General features: G+C 32.7%; 1 protein-coding gene across 3 annotated transcripts in view; it reads left to right on the top strand.

The window, feature by feature from the left end:
- Positions 1-25709, top strand: part of LOC140436975 (uncharacterized) — a 91191-nt gene that overhangs the window by 32204 nt on the left and 33278 nt on the right. For all 3 annotated transcript variants that reach the window (XM_072526166.1, XM_072526167.1, XM_072526168.1), the window contains 2 exons: positions 10177-10458; positions 11572-11871. In XM_072526166.1, the coding sequence (XP_072382267.1) occupies positions 10177-10458; positions 11572-11871 (582 nt within the window). The remainder of the gene's footprint in view (positions 1-10176; positions 10459-11571; positions 11872-25709) is intronic.

Genomic DNA, 25709 nt, shown 5'->3' with positions numbered 1-25709 from the left:
TTACTGTTCCCATTTCAGCCTTATTTTATTTTTTATTGGGTTAAATATATCCCTTACTGTATAAATATTGCAAAAGACTCCATTTTGCACTGCTTCCTTAGCTAGAGTATCAGCTTTTTCATTCATCTAACCCAAATAAATGTTATATTTATATTTGCGATCATGTTTTTTAAACAACAACATAGGATACTTCATTCCTTCAATTTTTTTTTATTTTTTATAGAGTCTAATGCAGATTTAGAATCTGTCAATATTACTCCTTCGAGTATGTTATTGGATGTTAACCAGGTAAGGTAACACCTTTTATAATTGCAAAAAGCTCGGCAGTATAAATTCTACAAACAGATGGTAATTTATATATCAATGATTGGTTTGTATTTTGGATAAATACACCACAACCAACACCTTCCTTCGTCTTAGATCCATCTGTAAATATAAGAGTTTTGTTATAGAAATCACCTAGTATGGATTTTAGGAGGATGTAATTTATTTGATGAGATTCAGTATACTTGGGAATTAGAATTCTGTGTGGTTTTATTAAAGATTTAAAAGGTATGGTGTACATGTGTAAATGCTTCTGCGAGCGGTGGAGAATTTTTTAGTTCCCAATACTGGTTTTTCAAGTCTTCTTTTACAATATGACTTAATGTGTTGATCATATTTGACTCCCTGCTTTTAGTTTAACAAATATTTTTGCGATAATAACTGACAGCGTAAATTCAAAGGAAATTCATTACATTCTGCCAGTATTGCATTCACTGGCGAGGATATCATCCCACCGATGCAAGTTCTAAGACATTTATACTGAACTCTATCTATTTTTTGAAGGTTGGTATTACTTGAAGATCCGGATAAACAACATCCGTAGTCAATGATGGATCGCACATAGGCTCTATAGAACATTAAAGCTATACTAGGGGTTGCGCCCCAACTTCGATTTGTTTTGCACTTAAGTAAATTAAAACCTTTCTCGCATTTGCTTATTAGGTAACGTATATGACGGGACCATAATAATTTTGTGTCAAGTATGATACCCAAATATTTATATTCCTTAACTACCGACAGGGTAGGGCTCCCCGGTGCACGTAGTCTATGCCGGGTAAAAAACATAATAGAACACTTTTCTGTAGAGAGGGTCATACCTATTTCGTCTGACCATGCAATCACTTTATTCATAACGTTCTCTCAGTGCAAGCATCATAAGTATCTTGAATGGAGTATACAATTTTTAATATGTTCCTTCCGATTCTACTTATGTGGCTGTTACTCCCTTTGTCTGTATAGTAGACAATCGTAACATCCAGTTCAAGTTTACATCTTATTGGATTTTTGAGGTTACCACATTTTTTGTTTTGTTTGTTGATGTTATATTAAATTTTCTTGCTTTTATATTAAATGTATATGTCTCTGCAGATCATCTGCACTAATTATAATAAATAATAGAGTATCGTATATATATATATATATATATCAATCATCATCATCATTCTCTTTGCCTTTATCCCTACGCGGGGTCGGCTTCCCTAATTACACTCTCCATAAGTTTCTATTTTGGGTGATATCAATATCAATCCCTTTTACGACATATCCTGCTTAAGCGTCTCCCACCAGGTCTTCTTTGGTGTTCCTCTCCTACTCCTTCCAAGAACCCGCAGATCAGCAATTCTTCGTATTGGGTAATTAACGTCTAGACGTTGAACATGACCAAACCATCTTATTATATGCTCTCATCTTGGCAACAACTGGTGCTACCCCTAGACTTCCCCTAATATACTCATTCCTAATTTTATCGTTTTTTGTATCTCCACTTATTCATCTAAGCATTCTCATTTCCGCCACTTGCATTCGTTGTTCCTATTTCTTTTTAACTGCCCAACATTCAGTTCCTTACATCTGGTATTATGGCTGTTTTATCGAATTTAGCTTAATTGGAATTCTTCTGTCACACAACACACCTCTCGCTTCTTTCTACTCCATCCATCCAACCTTAATTCTACCGCATGCATCTCCATTTATTTCCTCATTACTCTGTAATACTGATCATGTATACTTAAAACTATTACTTTTCACAATAATTTCACCATCCAAAGATATTATTTTGTTTGTAGTATGTAACTCCATTTTTAAATGAAACTTCCAAATATTCTGTTTTTGTCCTACTACTAAGTTTTAAACCTTTTTCCTCAAGAGCTTGTCTCCACTGTTCCAGTTTCTGTTCTAAGTCGCTTTCACTATTTCCTACTAACACTACATCATCAGCATTCATTAAGCACCTCAGAATGTTACCCTGTAGTTTCGCTCTTATTTGATCCAGAACTAATGACAATAAATAAGGACTAAGCACCGAGCCTTGATGCAATCCTACTTTCACATAAAATGTATCAGTCTCTCCTACACCTGTCCTAACACTATTCAGTTGTTACTCACTCATATATTTCTCTCACAGTCTTTACATATTTAATAGAGACTCCTTTCTTATTAGGTGCCCACCTCAGAATCTCTCCAGGAACTCTATCATATGCTTCCTTAAGATTAATGAAGACCATATGAGCTTTTATTTCTTTATTCCTTTATTTTTGCATCAACTGCCTTATAATGAAAATTGCATCTGCTGTTGATCTACCTTGCATAATGCCAAACTGATTATCGGATATTTCGGATTCGGATTAATGTCAGCTGCATTCCTCAAGGCATGTTCTCAGTTGATCCACGGGTGTTTTTTGGTTGTACCTGCACACCTGTCCCATATATCCATAGGACGTTGCCTATTATGAGCATTATCATGCATAAGGTGAAAGTTTCTCCAACAGCATCTGCAAATGGACGGACAATAGGTTTAAAAATGGTATCAAGGTACCAATGTGCTATCAGGAACCGATTTGGAAAAATGGGGTCCATTCTGCTGCCCATAATTATTCTTCCCCATACTATTATTGTACCACCTCTGTATATGTAAACGTCATGAAACGATGTTCACGGCGCTTCTAAGGAGACAATGTGCACGGCTAGCAGATGATTGCATACAAAGTAATTAAAACACAACACACAAGAACTAGGAAAAAAATAATGAAGTAGAATTGAAGAAATAGATTGGTTTAAACATTATGAGCAGCTATGATTTAAATATTATGAGCAGCTATGGTTAAAAAAAAACAAAAGACATCCACATAACAATTAAAGTCGTAAATGGTTTAGATGGAATCGAGATGAGAAACTGGGACAAACTCCAAATGCAAAAAAAGTATAGAAAGGCAACTTGAACGGGGAACTGTGGAAATGTGGCAGTCCAATGTTAAATTTACGCCTATTAAATGTATTTAATATCTTGGAAAAAGGCTAAAGTAATATTATTATTTTCTGGATAATCATTCTCGATAGTACCTATAAATGATATACAACAAAATTATAAATATACATACAGACGAATAGAATCAGAAATATCGCGTAAAATATAGAACCGACAGTATTTTCTTCGTGAACTTCGAAAAAGTAATTGATAATTTAAATAGAATTCGTGGAAAAAATATGATTTATAAGACGTATAATAAGTGAAATTAAAAGCTTATTATGTCCACAGCAAAATGGTATTAAATACTAAGGGGAAACATACAAGGGAGATAAAAACACACAAGTAAGTGAGACAGGGCTACTAAATTTTTTAAACTCTTTTTAAAATGTGCGTATTCAGTATAATCCGTGAAGAAAAAGCAAAATATGACTGAAGAAATTTATTTGGGAAAATAATATGCTCAGTTCTCTTCAACAACTTGATGTTAATTGTCTAGACTAAAGATTATCTGCAACACGGAATGTATAAATTACCAGATAACTGTGAGACCTACAAAATGAACAAGTTCGTTCATTGAAGTTACTGACTGATATGAGTTTAGTACGATGTTACAAAAATTAAACAAATTCGTTAGTATATGTGGAGTAATTAAAAGAAACCTGGTAAATAAAACCAGAAAATATACACAATCAAATTGTATAAAGAATGTGTGCTGTGCCAATCCTAAAACACGGAAGCGAGATCTGGACAACCCCCAGAAACAAAGCTGTTGTCTGAAGATGGCAGGTTGCCCCTAAAAATATAAACGTGGGCGAAGGATAAAAGTGGGACGTCCAAGAATAGGATGAGGACTGTAACAGGCAATAGTGCCTACTACCTAAAGCAAAGAAGATGTATGATACATTTTGAAATAGTTGCCTATGTGAATCTGTACTACTTTAGGTGGGCAGGAATAGAGACAAGTTTTCACAATCCAGCTTAAATTTTTATTATTAATAAAAATGTTTGACCGGTTTCGGAGGTTACAATATAGAGTTACCCCATCATTAGTTAACGACTAAACTTAGTTACACAATCACTGATATAGATATCATCTGCTTGTCTCTGGTTCTGCCAATATAAGATGAATAAAGTTTTTTTGTATAGCTCTCGCTGGTCGCTCTTGCTGTTTTATGCATACTTACTTTTTTATTCTTCCTTTAAACACTTAGCTATTCTTCATCTAATAATGTTTTACTTAAACTACATTTCCTGGTACCATTCAACGATATTTTTATACATAATAATAATCTTTTCTAATCAGTATTTGTAGTTTCTATCGATAATAAACAATTCTGGGAATAACATTAAAAAGACATTTCAAAGCCGGCAATATGAATGAAACGAACGAACAGATAATCCTAATTTGGAAAATTACTAACACTAATTTTATACAATTTTAGAAAGTTTGAAGGATTTATAAGTACATAGTATATAGTTACAGAAAAACTAATTAATATATCACAAATAGAAATATAATTATACGGTTCGTAGTCATAATTTCGTATATTCAAAACTTTTATTTACTTACTATTTTTAAAAATTATTCTGTAATATTGTTATAAAGCTATGCTATTTTAAAAAACATGTAAAATCAGTTTATGATATTTTCTGCCGTTACAAATAAGTAATTACAATTATTATTTTGTAAAAAGAAAAACTTATAATTGGATGGTGTTATGCAACATCGGGTTAAACCAGCGCCATGAGGTTTTGAGAAAATGGACAAAATACGTAGTTTGATAATAGATTATTATTGTTTGGTAAAAGATTTAAAAGCGAACTTTTGGGATTCAAACAAATTATAATCGTGGTTTTCGTAGAAATATATAAAAAAAGTGGGGTAACTCATTACTGCTTATGATTTATTCGATCAAATATAGGAATAATGTTTCTTAAAAAACATTTAGAACAAAATATTTTTGTGATAACTTAACAAAAAAAAAATAAATTATTTTTAAATAAAGATTTTTTATTCCAACAACTATGCGATTTTGTGTAACCTGCAAGGTTAGGAGAAAATCGATTTTGCAGACATCTTTACCATTGATAAAGTCTTTTGTGGTAAAATTCCTGCGCGACTTATTCTCTGTGTATGTTTTTTTTTAGAATTTCCTTGACACAGTAGTTTATCAATGCACACCTTGCTGGAAATGACCCGAATGTCTAAAACGGACTATAGTTTTTCTTTCTTCGATAGATACAATATCTGTACATTATTTCTTACAATAACATTTAAAGTCCTGAGCAAAATTTTGGGACAAATCTTTTTACCTTTAGCAGATAAGTAGAGGTTATTTGTATTACTATTTCTTTTTCGTATTTCAAAATTTTGTAGTACATATTTCCTCTGTGGAAAAACTCCTTTTCAATGGAATAATCCAGTCATTTCTTTATTACACAAGCAAGGAGACATAACAGATTTAAAAAACTACCGTTCTATCAGTTTGCTTACACACATATACAGGGTGAGTCATGAGGAACTTTACATACTTCTACCATATGTAGAGTCCCTCAGGGAGCATATCATGTGGCCACTAAAAAATGTCAACTCCTCTTCTTTATTAATTAACAGGGTGATTTGTGTAATTGACCATTTATTTCATTTTACTGTAGTGTTTATACGGCTCATTTGATTTTTTTAATTTTTGCATGATACAGTACACTACTATCAAGCATTCGACTGGTATTAGCTAAACTAAAAAATTCCAGGACTGGCTTTGGAAAAATTAATTTAGGGATTCGTATTAAATATTACACCCTGTATAAATTTTTTTTAAAATGCAATAAGTGATTTTCAAACTACATAAATAGCCAATGAAAACGACATGCGACAATGTTGTCGCACTTTTATTACATTTTTAGTGAACGATCAAATCGTACCAAAAATAGAACAACCATAATGAAGTATCAAATTATAAGGTATTAATTTAAACAAATATTATAAATTTCAAACATTTTAATTAAAATGAGTTCCTACAACATAATCTAATACGTAGAAAATTAACATCTTTACTCTCACTTTGTATTATCTCTATGATAGAATCAATTGTTTTTCAATTTTAAATTTTTATTCATAGATCGTATTGGGGCATTATTTTCGATAAATAATAAATTAAATTGATTAAAAAGTCAAACCTCTTGTATGTGTTAGTTTTTGTTAATTGTAAATGATTAAAATTTTATGTCAAATAATAATACATTGCATCAACTGTACTAAATAAAAATAAATCTAAAAAAGTTTAAAATGAAGGTTGGCGTTGACCGTTTGACGTTTCTTGATATTTTATACCCATTGTCATTATTGTCATTATCAATTTTTATTTGTGTACAAGAATACATATTTCTTCTGTCATATCTACCTTAAATACCTACATTAGTTTTGGTAGAGCTTTTGTTCCTTTCGTTCAAAATGCCACATCAGTTTTCGACCACAGAATATGCAGACATATTTGTTTATGGATTCTGTAATGGGAATGGTAGGGCTGCTAGTAGAGAATATCGCAGGAGATTTCCTAATCGTCGAACTCCCAGTCATCCAACATTTGGGTCAGTTTTTAATTATTTGCGAGAAAATGGCACTTTTCCTAGTGGAACAACAGAGTGACATGTAGAGGAAGCGCAGGAAGATGACATTATGGACGCCGTTACTATGAACCCTACAATAAGCACTAGACAATTAAGTCGAGAACTCAATGTTACTCAATCAAAAGTAAGTAGAGTCTTACAAAAAAATAATCTATACCCATATCACTTTCAAATGGTTCAGCGACTACATGCTGGAGATGAGATCGATAGGTTGGAATTTTGTAGATGGATTAACAATAATCGACCAACGCTATACAGGACACTATTTACAGATGAAGCCCAATTTACCAGAGACGGGATAAATAATTCACGAAATTCACATGTGTAGGCAGAAGAAAATCCCCATGCTATTCGAGAACGTCGTTCTCAGTTAAGGTTTTCGGTTAACGTGTGGATTGGTGTCATAAATAGCCAATTAGTAGGTCCTTACTTTTTTGATGGTCCTTTAACAGGGCAGGTCTATTTGAACTTTCTACAAAATATTTTGCCGAATTTGCTTGCCAACGCGAACGTTGCTATCCGAGGGATGTATTTTCAGCATGATGGGGCACCCCCACACTTTTTACTGGCAGTGAGACAACATCTCAATAATGTTTATGGCAACAGGTGGATAGGACGTGCAGGTCCTATTTCGTGGCCTTCAAGATCCCCTGATTTCAATCCCGTTGATTACCATATTTGGGGACGATTGAAGCAACTAGTTTACGCAGTGAATATTAATAACCGACAACAATTAATTGATAGAATTATACATTGTTGTAATACTATTAGAAACGATCCCCAGAGTATCCGTAATTCAATACGTCAATTAACAATTCGGCAACAAAAATGTGTACAGGCTGCAGGGTTCCATTTCGAAAATCTATTTTGAATTATTTTTATTTTGTTACCATTATTGTATCTTTTCCAGTTCTAATTTATGGGTTTATCATAACTATGTAGATATTTTTAGTTTTTTTTTAAATTGTTCTTCGTTATTGTTAGTAGTTACTGTTTTTTGTTGTGCAGTGACTCAGTTTATCATTTCAATTAAAATGTTTGAAATTTATAACATTTGTTTAAATTAATTACCTTATAATTTGATAATTCATTATGGTTGTTCTATTTTTGGTAAGATTTGATCGTTCACTAAAAATTTAATAAAAGTGCGACAACATTGTCGCATATGTCGTTTTCATTGGCTATTTATGTAGTTTGAAAATCACTTATTGCATTTTAAAAAAATATATATACAGGGTGTAATATTTAATACGAATCCCTAAATTAATTTTTCCAAAGCCACTCCTGGAATTTTTTAGTTTAGCTAATACCAGTCGAATGCTTGATAGTAGTGTACTGTATCATGCAAAAATTTAAAAAATCAAATGAGCCGTATAAACACTACAGTAAAATGAAATAAATGGTCAATTACACAAATCACCCTGTTAATTAATAAAGAAGAGGAGTTGACATTTTTTAGTGGCCACATGATATGCCCCCTGAGGGACTCTACATATGGTAGAAGTATGTAAAGTTCCTCATGACTCACCCTGTATAAACTTTTCGCAAAAATTATTTAAAAAAAGACAATTTTGTCATTCTCTCTCCTGATGCCAACCAATATGTAGCTTCGTCGTTTTTTTTTAATTTTTAAACGGTATGTCCTTGTGTCGTGTTGTGTTAATGTATCATTTTTAATGCTTATGACATTCTCCATATATTGTTGGATAGCCCAAATTTGACGAAATGCCCCTGAAGGTGCTCTAGGAACGAAAGTACTTGGGCAAGATTTAATAAATAAACTGAACTCGATATCTGCCTTTTATTTGATTAAAATTAATTTATTCGAGCATTCAACCTTATATCACGAAATTATAATTGCCAAAATGATTTCCAATCTCCGGTAGGAGAGGAACTTGAAGAAAAAGAAATGTTATTCTGTTATGTGCTAATGACTGTATTATAATCTAAGACGAACTTTGACAGTTTGCTGTAAGGAGAACCCAAGCTGTCGCAAATTGCTCTGAGGGGTACGTGTTCTTTTTTGGGACTCCTTATGGGTGCGATCTCCTGCTGTAGTGTGGTGTTAATATTATTTGCTGGTCTGGCAGGTACCCTTTAAGTACTACAGTGTTCTGTTTACACTACAGTATACTTACGAAATCACGGAACTTGTTTATAGATAGGTGTAATAGGCGCAAAAAATAGATTAATTTCTTAGCGAAATCTTTGAAAATCCTGTCACTTCAAACTTATTTGTTTTATTTTAAGACTACAATGACAAGAACTCATTTAAAATTCGTTAAAAAATATTAACAAAGTTACTAAGCTCATCTTTATGATAAATTGTATACGGTGATAAATTTCATTTGAATATTTAAAAATTTTAATCCGTCAGAAAAATTTCTGATGTGTAAGTAGAAATCACAATTTGCTCTTAGAGTGATAACAGTTATTAGTAGAATAAAATGTTAGATAAATACAGGATCTAACTAAGAATATAATTCCATGTAATCAAGACTTCGAAATAGCTGTTTACAGCAGCGATAATCTCGGAATTAAACGAAAACTTACCTTTCGCTTCAGGTGTTCAAGGAGATGATAGTTCCTGAAAGCCATATCTGGGTAGTAGGGTGTGAGGGGCACTACCGGGGGATTTTACCGCTAAGTTGTTGAAAAATGGCATAATACTCACAACTTTTTCCTTTTCTCACAGTTGATAAACTTTCCTGCTCCACAACTATTCAAAAATTATCGTAATTCGTCCCATCTATTGTGCTGGCCACATAGTTATCGATCGTCCTAGTATATGAAATTATTTAATTTTCTCTCTCATCGGGATCTCCAGTTTCAAGGTGTCTTTTTGAAAGTTACTTCATATATGGCCTGCGTAGCGCAAGCGGTAGGATGCTCGCCTCGCAAGCCGGTGGTCCGGGGTTCGAATCCCACCGCCGGCAAGAACATCTAGACATTTTAAAAATGTCTATAGGCCCCAGGTCGACTCAGCCTGAATAAAAATGAGTACCTTGGGTAAAACCAGGGGTAATAATAGACGGTTGAAGCGTAGCACTGGCCATGTTACCTTCCTTGTATACCGTAGGCCCTAGATATAGCAGACTACCCTGCTATACTCCCAAAGCCGCAACAGCGGTATAAAACGGGAGACTATTATATACTTCATATATTTCAGAAACGATTTTTCGAAACATAATTTATTTCTCCTAATTATTATTAATTACTAATATCAACCCTCGTTAATAATAATATTTTAAAAATTACAGGTGTATTTAAAACATTCTCAAGTAGGTTTGACGTAGTATTAGAGGTGGCAGCCAAAGTAGAAAACCCAGATAGTCCTAACTCCCAGATCAATGTTGATACCTACGTGGACAAGCTCATATTTAAGGCGTGTGATATTTTGACGATGGTAGCCCAAGATGTAGATCTAGAATACCCAATTAGAGATACTTTCCAAACGGATACTGCCATTTCCGCTAGACTTAACGGTAGTACTAAGTTAGAAGAGCGAGAGCTGGAACCATGGGATTCTTCAGGAATGAATGGTAAGTTTTAATAGATATTTTTTATGTATAATAAATTATTAAAACATAACTGTAGTTTATATGTGTCCACTCCGTCTTGATTCTATTTAGTTTATATATTCATTTTTTCTATCTATTGAGTGATTTACTACAGCAGTACGCGTTTAGAATCTCTCACGAGTTTCATTTATTGCTTATTCTTCTTTCTGTACCAGGCACAGATTTAGACGTTGGTGCCACCATGACAATTTGCCAATTTGCTCGATCATAGTCATCCCTATCTGCAGTTATGCTTCTAGCAGTGGCCATTTGATTTTTAACTACCTCTTTCTATCTCTTCTCGAAATATAAAAATCTGGGGATTTATTGATTTAAACTGCTTTCTTTTATTTGTCTTTAATCAAAAACATTTGAAGACATATTATACAACCAAGCGTAATAAACATATAAGCACCTACAGAATAAGGGAGGAAAGAACATAAAAGTGTTACGAAAAATTAGAATCAGATTATGAGTAAATAGCTGTAAATTAGAAGTAACACAACAGAAATGACAATAGATACCTGATAAAACGTTTAACAATAGCTTATAGTATGCAAATAATTATTTCTAAATAATTAAAAATAAATACCCAAAAGAATCATGAAATATTGACCTGCTGAACTATGAAGTATTAATATACGAAAGCAGTACAAAATCGAGAAATGAATATTGAAGAAATATGGTAAGACATGAAACTTCAATACAAAGAAATTTGCAAAACCAATAAAACAAAAGATATGGTTGTGAGAGACAGACAACAAAAAGTAGAAAGTTACATACAAGTAAATGTGAAAGAATGTACTGCTTACAGATTTGAAATGGAGAAGAAGCTAAACAGAATTGTAACTCCCCATTTGGGAGTTAAAATAGAAGAGAAGGGGGATGAAGCGGATGAAATAAAATCGAGAATTACAAAAGGATACCCATAAATAATATGGAATAATTTATGAGATTGTTTGTCGTATTTTAAATTGTGTAGGTTGCGTCTGATTTGGGGTTGTAATTTTTAAGTCATATCCAACTTTACAGCTCTAATTAATACACTAATATTGCTTGCATATCTTGGTTTCTATGATTATAATGTTTCGTTAGGTACAGACATACAGCTAGAACTTGACCAAGCCAACGGCTGGGACGCTAATGACATGTTTAGAAAAAACGAACAAGATTATGGAGTTCAGAGTACCTTCGACCAGTCTTTAAGGGGGTACACGGTGCCTCTCCAAACAAGCGACAGCGCCGATTACAAAGAAGCAGAAGCGAAAGCTAACATGATAGCGAACGAAATTGAAAATCAGCCTCAGCATAAAGCTAGGTTAGAATTAGAAAACGGAGATGAAGAGGCAGCTTTCGCCGCTGTTGTCAGGCCACACCAGGATTCTAGTACCAACGGTAAGTCGATTTTATATTAAAATGTTCAATTTTACTACATTTCTACACTTCTTTTATATGTTTTGAAATCTTATTTTGTTTGGTTTCCGATGCAGTTAGTGCACTCAAAAAAAAAATCAAAACCTCTACAAATACAATTAATATCATAATTTATATATAACACAAATACTAATGAACAGGCAAAGTTTCGAAGGTGTACATCTGATATCCATAGTGTGCTTAAAAAAATGTAACTTAACAAAAGGCTGCAACGAAAACGATGTTACCTAGGGTTTATTTTTAATGGCACAGACTTCTACAAACCATGGATTTTTTTGTTTTTCAATAACGAATAAAATGCCGTTTGTAAAATTTTTACATTATAAACGCTGAAAAAGGTATAGAATGAAAACTTAAAAATTTTGAAATTGATAAAATGTTACCTACGCTTATTAGTTTTATTAAGTCTGTTATCCTTAGTGGCACACCTTTTATACTCATAGGTTACACTCATCTATATAAAAAGCAACTTCACTAAACATTTCAGGACGATCCGCTGAATGCTGAAAAAGTTATGACGGTACCTAAATGTAATTTATTCCTTAAAATACACGCGTAAATTCCGCGATTTTTTATCGAAATTAACAATTCTTCGTCTTACAAAGTATTAATTAATTTTAAAAAAAAGCCTGAGGACGTTCTAATATACTGGAAAATAGTATATTTATTGAAAATAATTTCAAAAAATAAGTAAGTCGAGGCGTCTATGAAGTTAAAAACAATGGGGATTTGCCCATATATCCATTATGGGCAAATCCCAATTATATATATATATATATATATATATATATATATATATATATATATATATATATATATATATATATATATATATATATATATATATATCTGACTATTGGTCGTCTTCAGTACGGTGCAGCCAAGTTAGAAAAGGAGCACATTAACTTGGGAAAGGATCACTACAGGAGCAATGCAACCAATTTGTGGCATTAGAGTTAGAAGACCCTGACGGTTTCCAGGGCAACAACTAACACCAACCACGGAGCTACAGCTACCTGGGGAAAGGAATGCCAAACGTTGAAACGTTTAAAATAAATGGAAAAGGATAATGCGAGTGAATAATAAAAGTAAAAAGTAATGGCATGTCTCGCAAAACAGAAAACAGAAAACTGGTATATCGATGGTATATCCATCGATATACCAGTCCATGACAATCAAAGATGGGTGTTTTAAATTAGGAAGTAATTGTGTACTTATCCATTTAGTAAATATTGTACTATGTATTCATTTCATCGTGATAACCTGCGGTCAAGAATTTGGAACAAAATAACAAACTGGCGTCTGAAATAAAACCTTTTGCTGAACCGGCACGAACCACAATAAATATGTTTCCATCATAACCATCTGGTTTACATACACTTCTTCTGTTGTCATCCTGCCACATCATTTTATTTCCCCTATGTATTTTCCCATGTATTTACGGAAGAAACACGCTCGTTGTGCTGCGATATGAATTCTTTTAATTAAAGCTCTTCGATGGTCATCTTTTTTAAATTTAACGCCCAAATCTTTTAATACTCTCTTTAAGGATGTTTTACTTGTAGACACAATTTCTTTAGCCTGCAGCTCATTGATCAACGCTTCCTGGGTTACATGTAAGCTAATTGACTTACCATCCTGGTACATATTGTATATTGTATTTTGAATTGTCATTTTATTTCCCTCGGGTAAATCAGTAGTTTTCGTTTTTAAACGAGGTCTGCTTTTTTTTCCGGAGAGGAATATATATATATATATATATATATATATATATATATATATATATATATATATATATATATATATACAGTAAAACCTCTGTTAACCGAAATAATTGGGGGGGAGGCCGTTTCGGATAACAAGAATTTCGGTTAAAAATAACATTGTGTTTTACAGTATTCTTGGTCAAAGTATTGGTATTAAAAAATACTATAATGTCTCTTGAATGTCTTTATTACTCCCTGGTCTAACGGCTGAATTAAGCTCGTGACATTCGGTGGCAAAAATCTGACAACTGTCACTATTTTATATATTTTGGGGGGTGAGTTGGCGCATTGTCAACAAGCAACAATTCGTTGACAGGAAGGTTTTTTGATTTAAAAAAGGATTTTATACTTGGGACGAATTCATTTTCGAACCATTCTGAAAATAAAGTGGTCGACATCCATGAGCTTTTTTGGCTTCTATAAAAACCTGGAAGTGCTTTTTCGGAAATATTTTTTAGAGCTTTTGGTTTTTTTGATTTCCCAACACACATAGGCAGCAATTGGTGAGGGAAATTAATGGAATTGTTACGTTTTGCTATAAAAATTTACTTATTATTGACAAAATTATTGAAAATGTCAGCCGTTTCGGTTAAACGATGTTTCGGTTAAAAAGGTTTCGGTTAAGAGAGGTTTTACTATATATATATATATATATATATATATATATATATATATATATATATATATAAATTGATATAAGGTTGAATGTTCGAATTTTCAAATTTCAAATTTTCAAAGTTTATATATATATATATATATATATATATATATATATATATATATATATATATATATATATATATATATATAGTGATTCCATAGTAAATCATGAGGAAAAAACCAGGAAAAAAACCTCATAATACTATCCCGACATAATAAATATTTGGTCTTACATTTACTCTCAATAAACACCAAATTCCGATTTTATGTGTTATTTAAAAACATAAATGATGTATCCTCGAGTTCCTATTCTCAAGTCATCTAATCGAATGAATTATCTTACAATAAAATCGTCCCAGAAACGCAACTCAGCAATATTGGCAATGTCATTGTAAAATCGTCTACTTTAAAATGTATAATATATGTCTGAATTGTCAATATGAATGAGTCAGATAAAATTAAATTATTAGAAATTTATTTTAAACTTAAATTGTGGCTTATTCCTAATAAAAATAGTAATTGCATTAACCCTAGAACCACAAGGTGAGGTCGCCGGTGACCAGACCGCACAATTTTTTTGACATGCGCGCGATCCTGATGAGCCTGTAAATTTTTCGCCCATCTACCTTCAGTATTTCATATGACTCGTAACTGGTGATGTGTGTTGTTATGAAAGTTCACATTTAGTCGTATTTGCATCGTATTCTTGATTTTTAACCCCACCTTGTGGTTAACGTAACAAGTTTTTTATCGGTAAATTTTTCTAAGTATTAATAATTTATAGAGTCAATAAGTTTTTTTTTAACTACAGCACCCCATGAATCCAAATAAACGTCCACTCACTCAAAAATAATTGTGGAGAGCCCTTTATGAGGATGATTCTAGTGGTAAAGTAGAATGTTCTTTGAGTGAAAGTGAAGGTGATGTACTACCAAACAACCATTTTGAAGATATATTTGATTTGGCAGAATTGCAACAAGGGAGTGATGTTGATTTATATCAAAATGCCATGGACCAGGATTTAAAAGATGACAACTGCCCCAAAGTATTAGGTCGAAATAATTATGTATCACACAACCTATAATTAGTAAGAGAACCAGAACTTCAAAAAAAAATATCGTTCTTCATCTACCCGGCCTGAGTGGGGAAGCTACAAACACAACCAACATAAAATACTTATGGCAACAGTTTTTCCTGACTCGCAAAAAAAAATTTTTGTCCTTTAAGTCCTTAGCTGATGCATTAGTTCAAGATCACATTCAACAAAGAATGAATAATAAACGGCTTCCTAAAAATTTAAGGTAATCTATTTGTGATTATTTGGGATATCCAGCCAAAAAACCCACTATAAATCTCCAGGAACGAATTCGTCGAGTTATTTCTGTCAAAGACGTAGAAACGTTTCTAACAATAGAAACGGCCGCCATATTTGTGTTTGCTGTGAAAAATATATCTATGCAGAACACCAATTCAGTATTTGTGGAGATTGTAAATGATATAAGAATAAACTATTCGCCGGTCACCCCACCTTGTGAAAATCGTTCCACCAATCTCACCTTATGGTTCTAGGGTTGATGCCACAAGAAAATAGCCTAAGACCAATATTGAAAAGTATAATAAAAAACACATGTTATGATAATGTTTTCAGAAAAAAGGTTTTAATTCGTTATTTGCTGTGATAATAATTAGCGATCTAAAACAAAAATAAATCAAAAAGGGTTTATATAAAAATAAAAATTTATTCCGCGAATACAATTCTCATCCTGAGCGCAGCTGCAAAGAAAAAATCTGTAACACCCGTTGTTAAATCTCATACATCCGTGTGAACCATAGACCACGATACACAAATACGGCATGCTACTCAAGGAATAGAAATGTGTACTCCAACGCGCATGACGTCACCTGCGAAGCAACAGTAGAGTACAGTGTACTACGGTGTTTGAGATGTAGGATTCCCTGTCCCGGTAGATGTATTTGTTCATCATGCGGTAGATGAATTGTTTTTACAAATTAATCCCCTCTGTGATAAGTTTTTAAATATTTTTGTTTCTGCAGATCCTTTACATTTGATTAAACTTGTCCGAAACCATGTAATTGATCATGGTTTTATTATTGACAAAATAATCAACAAGGATTATTTTGAAGCGCTACTCAATATATCAACTTCAGAATTGACAGTTGCGCTAAATTGACCCTACGTCATCTCTGTTTAAAAGGCTCTATGAGGCAAAGAGTGAGACCTGCAGTTCAATTATTGTCAAATTATGTGGCAAAATCTATTAGTTATGCTGGAGAAAATGGACTTATGCCAAAAGACTGGAAAGAAGCTGCTGTAATTGTTCAGCTATTTAATAATTGGTTTGATCTATTAAATTCTCGATGTAAGTTCGTTGCCAATTCTCCAACACGAAATGCATATAATACAGATTTAGATAAGCAGTCACGTCTACTGGATGAAATATCAGAAATAGTCAATTCAATGCGGGTTGGTAAACATAAAGGACTTATTCCATTTCAAAAAGAGATATTGCTTACTAATAGATCTCTGAAAGAGTTACTTTCTTACCTACAAGCAAAATACAACGTTGACTTAACTTCGAGGTTGAATCAAGACGCGCTAGAGAACTTTTTTTCTTATATTCGAGAAATGAGTGGTGCAAATGATCATCCTTCGCCAATAGATTTTAAATATAGATTAAGGTGGTATATTTTAGGAATGTCGCAATACTATTAAATCTAGTGATCCTGCGTACGTAACAGCTCAATAGAAAGTCCTCAATTGCCAAGCGATATTTCGGCGTCAGAAGATATTTGCTTGACACAAAAAATGTCTAATTTGGTAGAAAAAACTGAAGGTTCGAAAGAATCTCAGTCTGAAGAGGGCAAAATACATTTATAGAAGCTTACTACTTGGAGGAGGATCATATAATTGACGATGACGTTTTGATAGTCGCAGACAATTATGAGATAAAAGAAAAAATTCATCGGGACTCTTTGAAGAATGTTGCATACAAATTCAGACATAAATATAGTTTAGGAAACCCTACCAAAACTTATGAGACATATATGGAACCAGATACAGACAGTCTCTAGAGGTTCTATTTTGTACTCAAACGAAGAATTGTGGGAAGCTACACTAAAAATGGAATCATTGTTTTGTACAATCCATGAAAGCTCTTTATCAAAAAAACCTAAAATCTTTCAATAGCTTGTCACCTCGGGGGAACAAATAAGGGTCTAACCACCTTCTGTTATCTCCGGGTGCTCTGTAGAGGGCTTCGAATATCGCAGTCGAGAGCTCCTCTACCCAAGTCCATTTACTGGGTATGGACTTGTAAATATTAATCTTCTGATGGCTTGTCTTGAAAAAGACAAGATATTTCTTACATGACAAAAATATAGGTCGAAATAAAACATCAAATTGTAGTTAAATAATATCTCAGCCACAGAGTATAATTGGAACAGCAGGAAGCAGCGCCCCAAGAGCACTAAGCTCTCGGAGAGCCCGTGAGGGACTGCCTTGGCTGACCTGAAAATCGCCAATATTTATATGTGCCGTTCGAGCGATAAATAGGGATTTCCAGGTCAAGAGCCAATGGGAAAATTCGAGGCGGGGCGATGCGCACTAGTCCACAGACTATGGCATTCGATGACAAGCTGGCACAGAAAACTTTAGCTCAGCTTGAGAATACCACGATACCATTTGAGGCACCCCTATGTCTCAGTAGGACACGCACATATATAAATGAACAGACAGATTAGTTTCAGTAACTATTATAGAAAACTCGACAAAAATATTTCGAAGTTTGTTAACTTTAAGAAATAAATTTTAATAATGTAGAATAAAATATTCAATAAATCTTTATTATGAATTGTCGGCCGGATTCATTATTGAAACATTGCAAATTAAGCTAATGTTGGAAAATGCAAGTCAAAGTTCGAAGATATTTTGTAACACATTCATTTAAAACAATTTTCTCTGATTTTAAATGTTAATTAAGTGATTCAGAAAGTGTTTTTAATATTTGACCATTCTACATAAACTTTGTTCAAAATACACGATTTTGGAAATATTCCAGTAACTAATCCGACCATAGAAATATGTATAAAATAGAATTAATTTGTATGCTTATTAATTGAAAAGACATTATTATATTCCTACATTACTATAAATATACACACTTTATGTAGTGAAACATCGAAAAAAGTTTTTTTATTTTTCAATAATCAGAAAACCTATACCCAAGAAAAAATAAAAACATTGTAAATTACACATCTTATAATATAAAGTGCAAAATATACATGCTTATAAATATTTGATTGCCTTTATATTTGATATTAACCGACTAACAGGACAAGCGTTAGTGTTCTAATAGAAACTTTGCTTCGCACGTGACATTACACAGTGCAAGAGAGATAGAGCTAGCGTACTCAATAGCATACCGGTATTTGTGTATCGTGCCATAGACGTATAACATAGACTAAGCATGCCAGCAACGAGCAGTGACGACATCTTTTGCGGTTGTTCGATCTGTTTATTCCTAGCGCATTGAAACTCCTCACTCGCTCTCTCCCGAACAAAAAGAGACGCTATACTTAGAGACACAACGAACAACAACAACAAAGATGGTGCCGTCACTTAGCTCTACAGACTGCTCGGTATATGTTACTATATTCGTCTATGGTGTGAACATCTATATATGCGACAACAACGTGTCATTCACAAAATAAATGTGTAGAGGAAGGAGCTACAATCCGAAGAACAAAAATCACAATGTTGTATTGTATTTTGCTACTAAATTATTATTCTAATATATTTTAAACGGGATTTACCTTCTTAATTTCTAAGCATTAATAAATAGTTATAACTATGAAAAAAACAACTGCAACGTAACAATAAAAATAAATAGCTACAACAAATCTGAATGTTGTACAATTTTGTATAATTGAACTGTTCTCTTCTTTTTGTTACTCAATCATAATCATGATTAAAAAGATAACAAAAATCTCTAGTGTGTTCAGTAAATTGTTATTAGGTATATCTTAGAATAAATAATTATTTGTCGCTCTGATTCGTCGAAATCTGCATTGGTAGTTCCACAAGGCTATTTTCGTAAATATTCTGTATTTTGTTCACTTACGCATGTTCGTACATTTGGCAACTATGCAAGCCCAGTAGCGGCTGTGTCACTAATAAGTAAGTTTATCTACAGTTTTAACGTATAGTTAATATTTGTGAAAATAGGGAACATAGTATGTCCTAGCACCTCATGAACTCTTATACATTCGTTACGCACTATAAGTTTTTTTATTTTATTTTATTTCTTTTTATCTAGATTCGAACAAATAAAATAAAAATATTAACTGTCACAATTAACATTTGGTTAATATGTTAACATCAATTTTATTAATGATCTCCAAAACATTCTAATATGATGGGTAAATTATTGAGATGATGTTTGTTCTCATTTTTATTTTTTCAACTCATAAACATATTTTTTCATGAAACTTTTGAGGTATTTATGGACAAGAAGAGCCGTAATTCCATATCATATGTCCATAAGTTTTTTTAAGTACATGATGCAGACAATATAATAATTTTAAATGGTCTTGAATATTAATATCTTCTTTTTCTTGACTGGCTTTACAACTCGGGTTGAATCTTCGCCGCATCCACATCTTCTTCTTGTGCATATTAATACGTTAAAAATTATTCTCTGATCAATATTTTGAATATTCCTAGAATTTAAAGAACTATTTAGAATAAAAAAACATTGATAATTGTCATAGTTACACCGATATATTTTTAATACTCTGCGTAAAAGTGCGAACTGCTGAAATAAAATTTGCATTTCAGGTCTAATAATAATTCAATATTAGTATTTGTTGCACGTTTTTACTCACGATATTCTTCTTTTATGTCTTTTTCACCTTTAATTTTAGATGATAAATATGATCGTCTATTTAGTTTGCCATGCTCAATCGGTGTAAACTTACTTTTCGTGTATTTTTTCTAGGTCAGATAGGTCTATTGTCAATAGTATTGGTCGTAAACAAAATTTAATAACAATACAGGTAATTATTTCATTACCTTACTTAAAGCATTTACCCCTACATTCCAGTCGTCAGAGACGAAAATACCACTGAACCCCTAAAAATCATAGGAACATGCTCAATTTTGCTGAGAATGTCAATTTTGTGACCCCAAAAACATTCCTTGTAGGGGAGAAACGGAAAACATCGATTTACCAAGAATATATAAGCCGTAGAAAAAAATATTTCAAACAAGAAATGTAGCTGACATAATTTTAAACAAAAATGTTCATTAGCACTTTTTGTGTAGAATTAACTTTTTAATATTTTGATTAGAATGACGTATCGACATAAATTAAAATGGGTTTTTTAAAGGGGAAGACTGCAGCTTTCTTACTCAATTTTTGTATTTTGCAGCAAATGAACTCAGTTTTTATACGATTCTCATTGAGATTGTTTTAAACAATAATTATAGTGTATTTTATGTATGAGAGAGTAATAAAACAATAAATTATGTATGCAAATCCCTAAACTGTTGATACGGGTGACTCAATGAAAAACAGATATTTGTCAACAAGTTTACAGAGGTATATAGAAAAACAATTTTAAATTGAGTATGACCACCAGGTATAAAGGTTGGAGCAGAATAGAATACAATAGTTGTGAGGATTACTAATCCCTAAATAAGGTTGCCAGTGTCGGAGTGATGGAGGTTAACAGGTACTAATGAATTTGCAAGAAATGTAAGATGTTTATTTTATTGGTTATATATAACCAATAAAAGTTTAATAAGTACCTACCTATTTGCAAAATAAAGTTTAATTCTTTAGATAAAATAAAACGTTTTATTTTATCTATTTGCAAAATAAAGTTTAATTCTTTGCCTATTTGCAAAATAAAGTTTAATTCTTTAGATAAAATAAAACGTTTTATTTTATCTGAAATGAGTGCATTCCACGAAGTAAGGGTTTCGACAATCAAACATTTAATTCTTTAATTCCAGGAATCTACGACAGTAATTGATTAGATAATTACCTTCTAAACTTATTCCACAGAAAATGTGATAGTGGGTTTTTCCATTTTGTATATAGGAAGGTCCAAGTGGCGTATTCAAAATTCTTAACAGTTCACTAAAAGTAGGTACTTCAGTTGCAAGGTGCAGTTTATTGTGTATACTAGTGTTATGGAAAATTTGGAAGTGCCGTGTAAACGCCGAAAAATTGGTCCTCTAACAGTTAATGAAAAAACATTAATATTTAATTGTTTTAAATCATTTACAGACAAACGTTTATGTGAAAGTGTTGATGAGACCGTTGAGTTAGTTAGCAGTACACTTGGTGTTGGGAAATCTACGATTTACAGAGTTATTAAAGAAGAGAAATGTGGTAGTTTTCAAATGCCACGTAATGCTCCAGGGAAACCAAAATTTCAAATAGAATATCATTTTAAAGAAGGACTTCGACGGAAAGTGCATGAATTCTTCTTTAGACAAGAATTTCCAACATTGGATAAAGTTCTTGTCTCAGTTCGAGATGATAAGGATTACCCAGAAATGAGTCGAAGTACGTTATGGAAACTTTTAAAAGAAATAGGCTTCCGCTGGAAAAAGAATCCCAGAAAGTCTATAATAAAACGTTTTATTTTATCTATTTGCAAAATAAAGTTTAATTCTTTGCCTATTTGCAAAATAAAGTTTAATTCTTTAGATAAAATAAAACGTTTTATTTTATCTGAAATGAGTGCATTCCACGAAGTAAGGGTTTCGACAATCAAACATTTAATTCTTTAATTCCAGGAATCTACGACAGTAATTGATTAGATAATTACCTTCTAAACTTATTCCACAGAAAATGTGATAGTGGGTTTTTCCATTTTGTATATAGGAAGGTCCAAGTGGCGTATTCAAAATTCTTAACAGTTCACTAAAAGTAGGTACTTCAGTTGCAAGGTGCAGTTTATTGTGTATACTAGTGTTATGGAAAATTTGGAAGTGCCGTGTAAACGCCGAAAAATTGGTCCTCTAACAGTTAATGAAAAAACATTAATATTTAATTGTTTTAAATCATTTACAGACAAACGTTTATGTGAAAGTGTTGATGAGACCGTTGAGTTAGTTAGCAGTACACTTGGTGTTGGGAAATCTACGATTTACAGAGTTATTAAAGAAGAGAAATGTGGTAGTTTTCAAATGCCACGTAATGCTCCAGGGAAACCAAAATTTCAAATAGAATATCATTTTAAAGAAGGACTTCGACGGAAAGTGCATGAATTCTTCTTTAGACAAGAATTTCCAACATTGGATAAAGTTCTTGTCTCAGTTCGAGATGATAAGGATTACCCAGAAATGAGTCGAAGTACGTTATGGAAACTTTTAAAAGAAATAGGCTTCCGCTGGAAAAAGAATCCCAGAAAGTCTATTTTATTAGAAAGAAGCGATATTGTCATATGGAGAAGACATTTTCTAAGAACCATAAAGGAAATGAGAAACCAAAAAAGAAAAATATTTTATCTTGATGAAACATGGATCAACGAGGGTCATACACCAAATGAATTTTGGCAGGATGAAACTGTTACAAGTCAAAGGCACGCTTTTGTAAATAACTTATCTACTGGTTTAAACCCACCATCAGGAAAGGGACGCAGGCTGATAATAGTACACATTGGCAATTTAGACGGTTTTGTTGAAGGTGGTTTATTAACTTTTGAATCAACTCGTACCGGTGACTACCATGAAGACATGAACGCTGATGTCTTTCAAGAATGGTTCGAACAAATGATAGATCTTCTTCCTAAGAACTGTGTAATAGTAATGGATAATGCAAGTTATCACTCCAGACTTATAGAAGGACTGCCCACAACCAAGTGGTTAAAAAAAGACTTGCAGAATTGGCTGAGTTCAAAAAATATTACGTACCATCCCGGATCTATAAAAAAGGAACTTTATTCGTTGTGTGCCCTTCATAAAGAAAAATTTAAAAAATACGAAATTGATGAAATTGCCAAAAATCGTGGAATGACAGTACTTAGATCCCCACCATATCATTGTGAATTAAACCCGATTGAACTGGTATGGGCACAGATAAAGAGTGAAGTTTCAAGAAAAAATACCACTTTTAAAATTCATGATGTTAAACAGTTGTTTTTGGAGGCCGTAAATAATGTAAAACCTGAAAACTGGGAAAAGGCAGTAAATCACACTATTAAAGAAGAGGAAAAAATGTGGAAGCTGGACAATATTACTGATAAAATGATCGAGCCAGTTATTATAAATCTTGGTTCTGAAAGTTCATCTTCTGAATCTGATTTGGATTTGTAACAAGTAGCTGTAAGTTTTATATTAATATTTTTATTCATCTATTTAACATACCTTAGACGGTTTTAAAAACTCTTTTTCTCTTTTGTAATTTTTAAAAATTAAAAAAAATGTGAATTTTTTAAAACCCTTTTTAATGTAGGCCAGTCAGTTTTAATATAGTGTGTGATAAAAGAGGTCACTGTTGTTTACATACACATAACACTTTATAACACTGAAATAATTCATTTATTTTTTACAATTATTCAAAGTAATTTTTCAATTAATCTTGAGCACGCCCATGGAGTGGTCGGAGCTACCAGTTAAAATTATGCTAATTACTCTCTCGTTCATAAAAATACACTATAATAATATCGTATGGCTTTTTTGCCGCGGAGATCCGTTCGGATTGTTCCGGCGCCAATTGTATCTTTAACCCTGTTTTAAGTAGCTAGTGTCGATGCACACTAGCCCAGGGGAACCGACGGCTTTACGTACTCTTGGAAGCACGGTGAACGGTATCATTTTTAAAAATGAAAATGTCGTTGTCAATGCCGAGATTCGAACTCGTGCGCTTTGGCTTACAAAGCCAGTATCTTGCCGATGAGCTACGGCCGTCCACTTTAATTGTTTTAAAAAAGTCTAGTTACACTTTGCCAGAAATTGAAAAAGTATCAAGTTACAAATACTTGGGGACTTCAATAAACGAAACTGGAGACCAAAACAATGAAATAAAAAGACGTATCGAAATTGCCAGGGCCACCTTCATAAAGATGAGGAAATTCTTCTACAACAGATATATAAGCATCCCTCTACGATTAAAAATGCTAAGGGGCTACGTATTTAACACGCTGTTATACGGTGTAGAGGCCTGGACTCTCAAACAGAATAACATAAAAAATATTGAAAGTTTCGAGATGTGGTGCTACCGTCGAATGCTGAAGATAAGTTGGGTTGAAAGAGTCACAAACTTTGAAGTAATACGAAGGATAGGAAAATACCCAGAAATTTTGTCAACGATCAAACAAAGAAAACTCGAATATTTGGGTCACCTGATGAGAGGACATAAATACATATTACTTCAAAATATAATGCAAGAAAAAATAGAAGAAAACCGGAATCCAGGTCGTAGAAGAATGTCATGGTTGCGTAATTTGGGAGAGTGGTTTGGCTGTACCACTAATGAACTCTTTACGTCAGCTGTAAACAAGGTCAGGATAGCCTTGATGATTTCCAATCTCCGATAGGAGTGGCACAAGAAGAAGAAGAAAAGGTAAATAATCGGTTTTTGTTCTGTTCCTTCCATGCAAACGGTTTTAAATACTTATTGTAAGTAATTTGCACAAACATTATTGTTTCATTTTGACGAACAAGTGCAGGTGAGCTAGTTCATCAAATTAAACGATTAAACCTATCTCTAATCTTTCAGTTAGACCTAACAGTTTCAGAATTAAAAATCATTTAAAACTTATGGACTCTTTGTCCAATTGAAAAATTAACGCACTTCACAAAAATATAGTAGTATAATATTTCAAGTAACATGGGGAATAGCTGACTCTAATAATCTGGACTTTCTATTTTAAACTGCAACTGTCTAATCAGAATGTTATTAGTATGGAGATCTTGTTTAAGACTTACCCAAAACTTAAAGGTAACTTTATATTTTCATTTACTTTATATTGTTTATATTATTTTTGTTGTTTCAATATTTCTTCATCTTTGAAGAAAAAGTTTTTGCTTTTGTCCTAAGCAGTAATAATAATATCGTATGACATTTTTGTCAGGGAGATTCAAGGGGGTCCTAGGTAGTTAAACCTTCTTGGTAGGAGATAGCTTTTTTAACTTCATGTATACTGCATGCCATCGCATCATCGTCATTTCTTTCCTTTGTTAATAAGGAATTTTTTAATATTGTCTTTTTCTTTGTCCCAATTTTCTTCGCAATGTCAAAGTTGGTAATTACAAAGATCTGGAGGCTGAATTACATACTGTCTACAGAGAAACGGGATGGAACATGTGTATAAAACTTTACTTTCTGGATGCTCATC

The sequence above is a fragment of the Diabrotica undecimpunctata genome, chromosome 3, assembly GCF_040954645.1.
Source record: "Diabrotica undecimpunctata isolate CICGRU chromosome 3, icDiaUnde3, whole genome shotgun sequence".
NCBI classification, from domain to species: Eukaryota; Metazoa; Arthropoda; class Insecta; order Coleoptera; family Chrysomelidae; genus Diabrotica; species Diabrotica undecimpunctata.
This window is presented reverse-complemented; position numbering and strand designations above follow the sequence as displayed.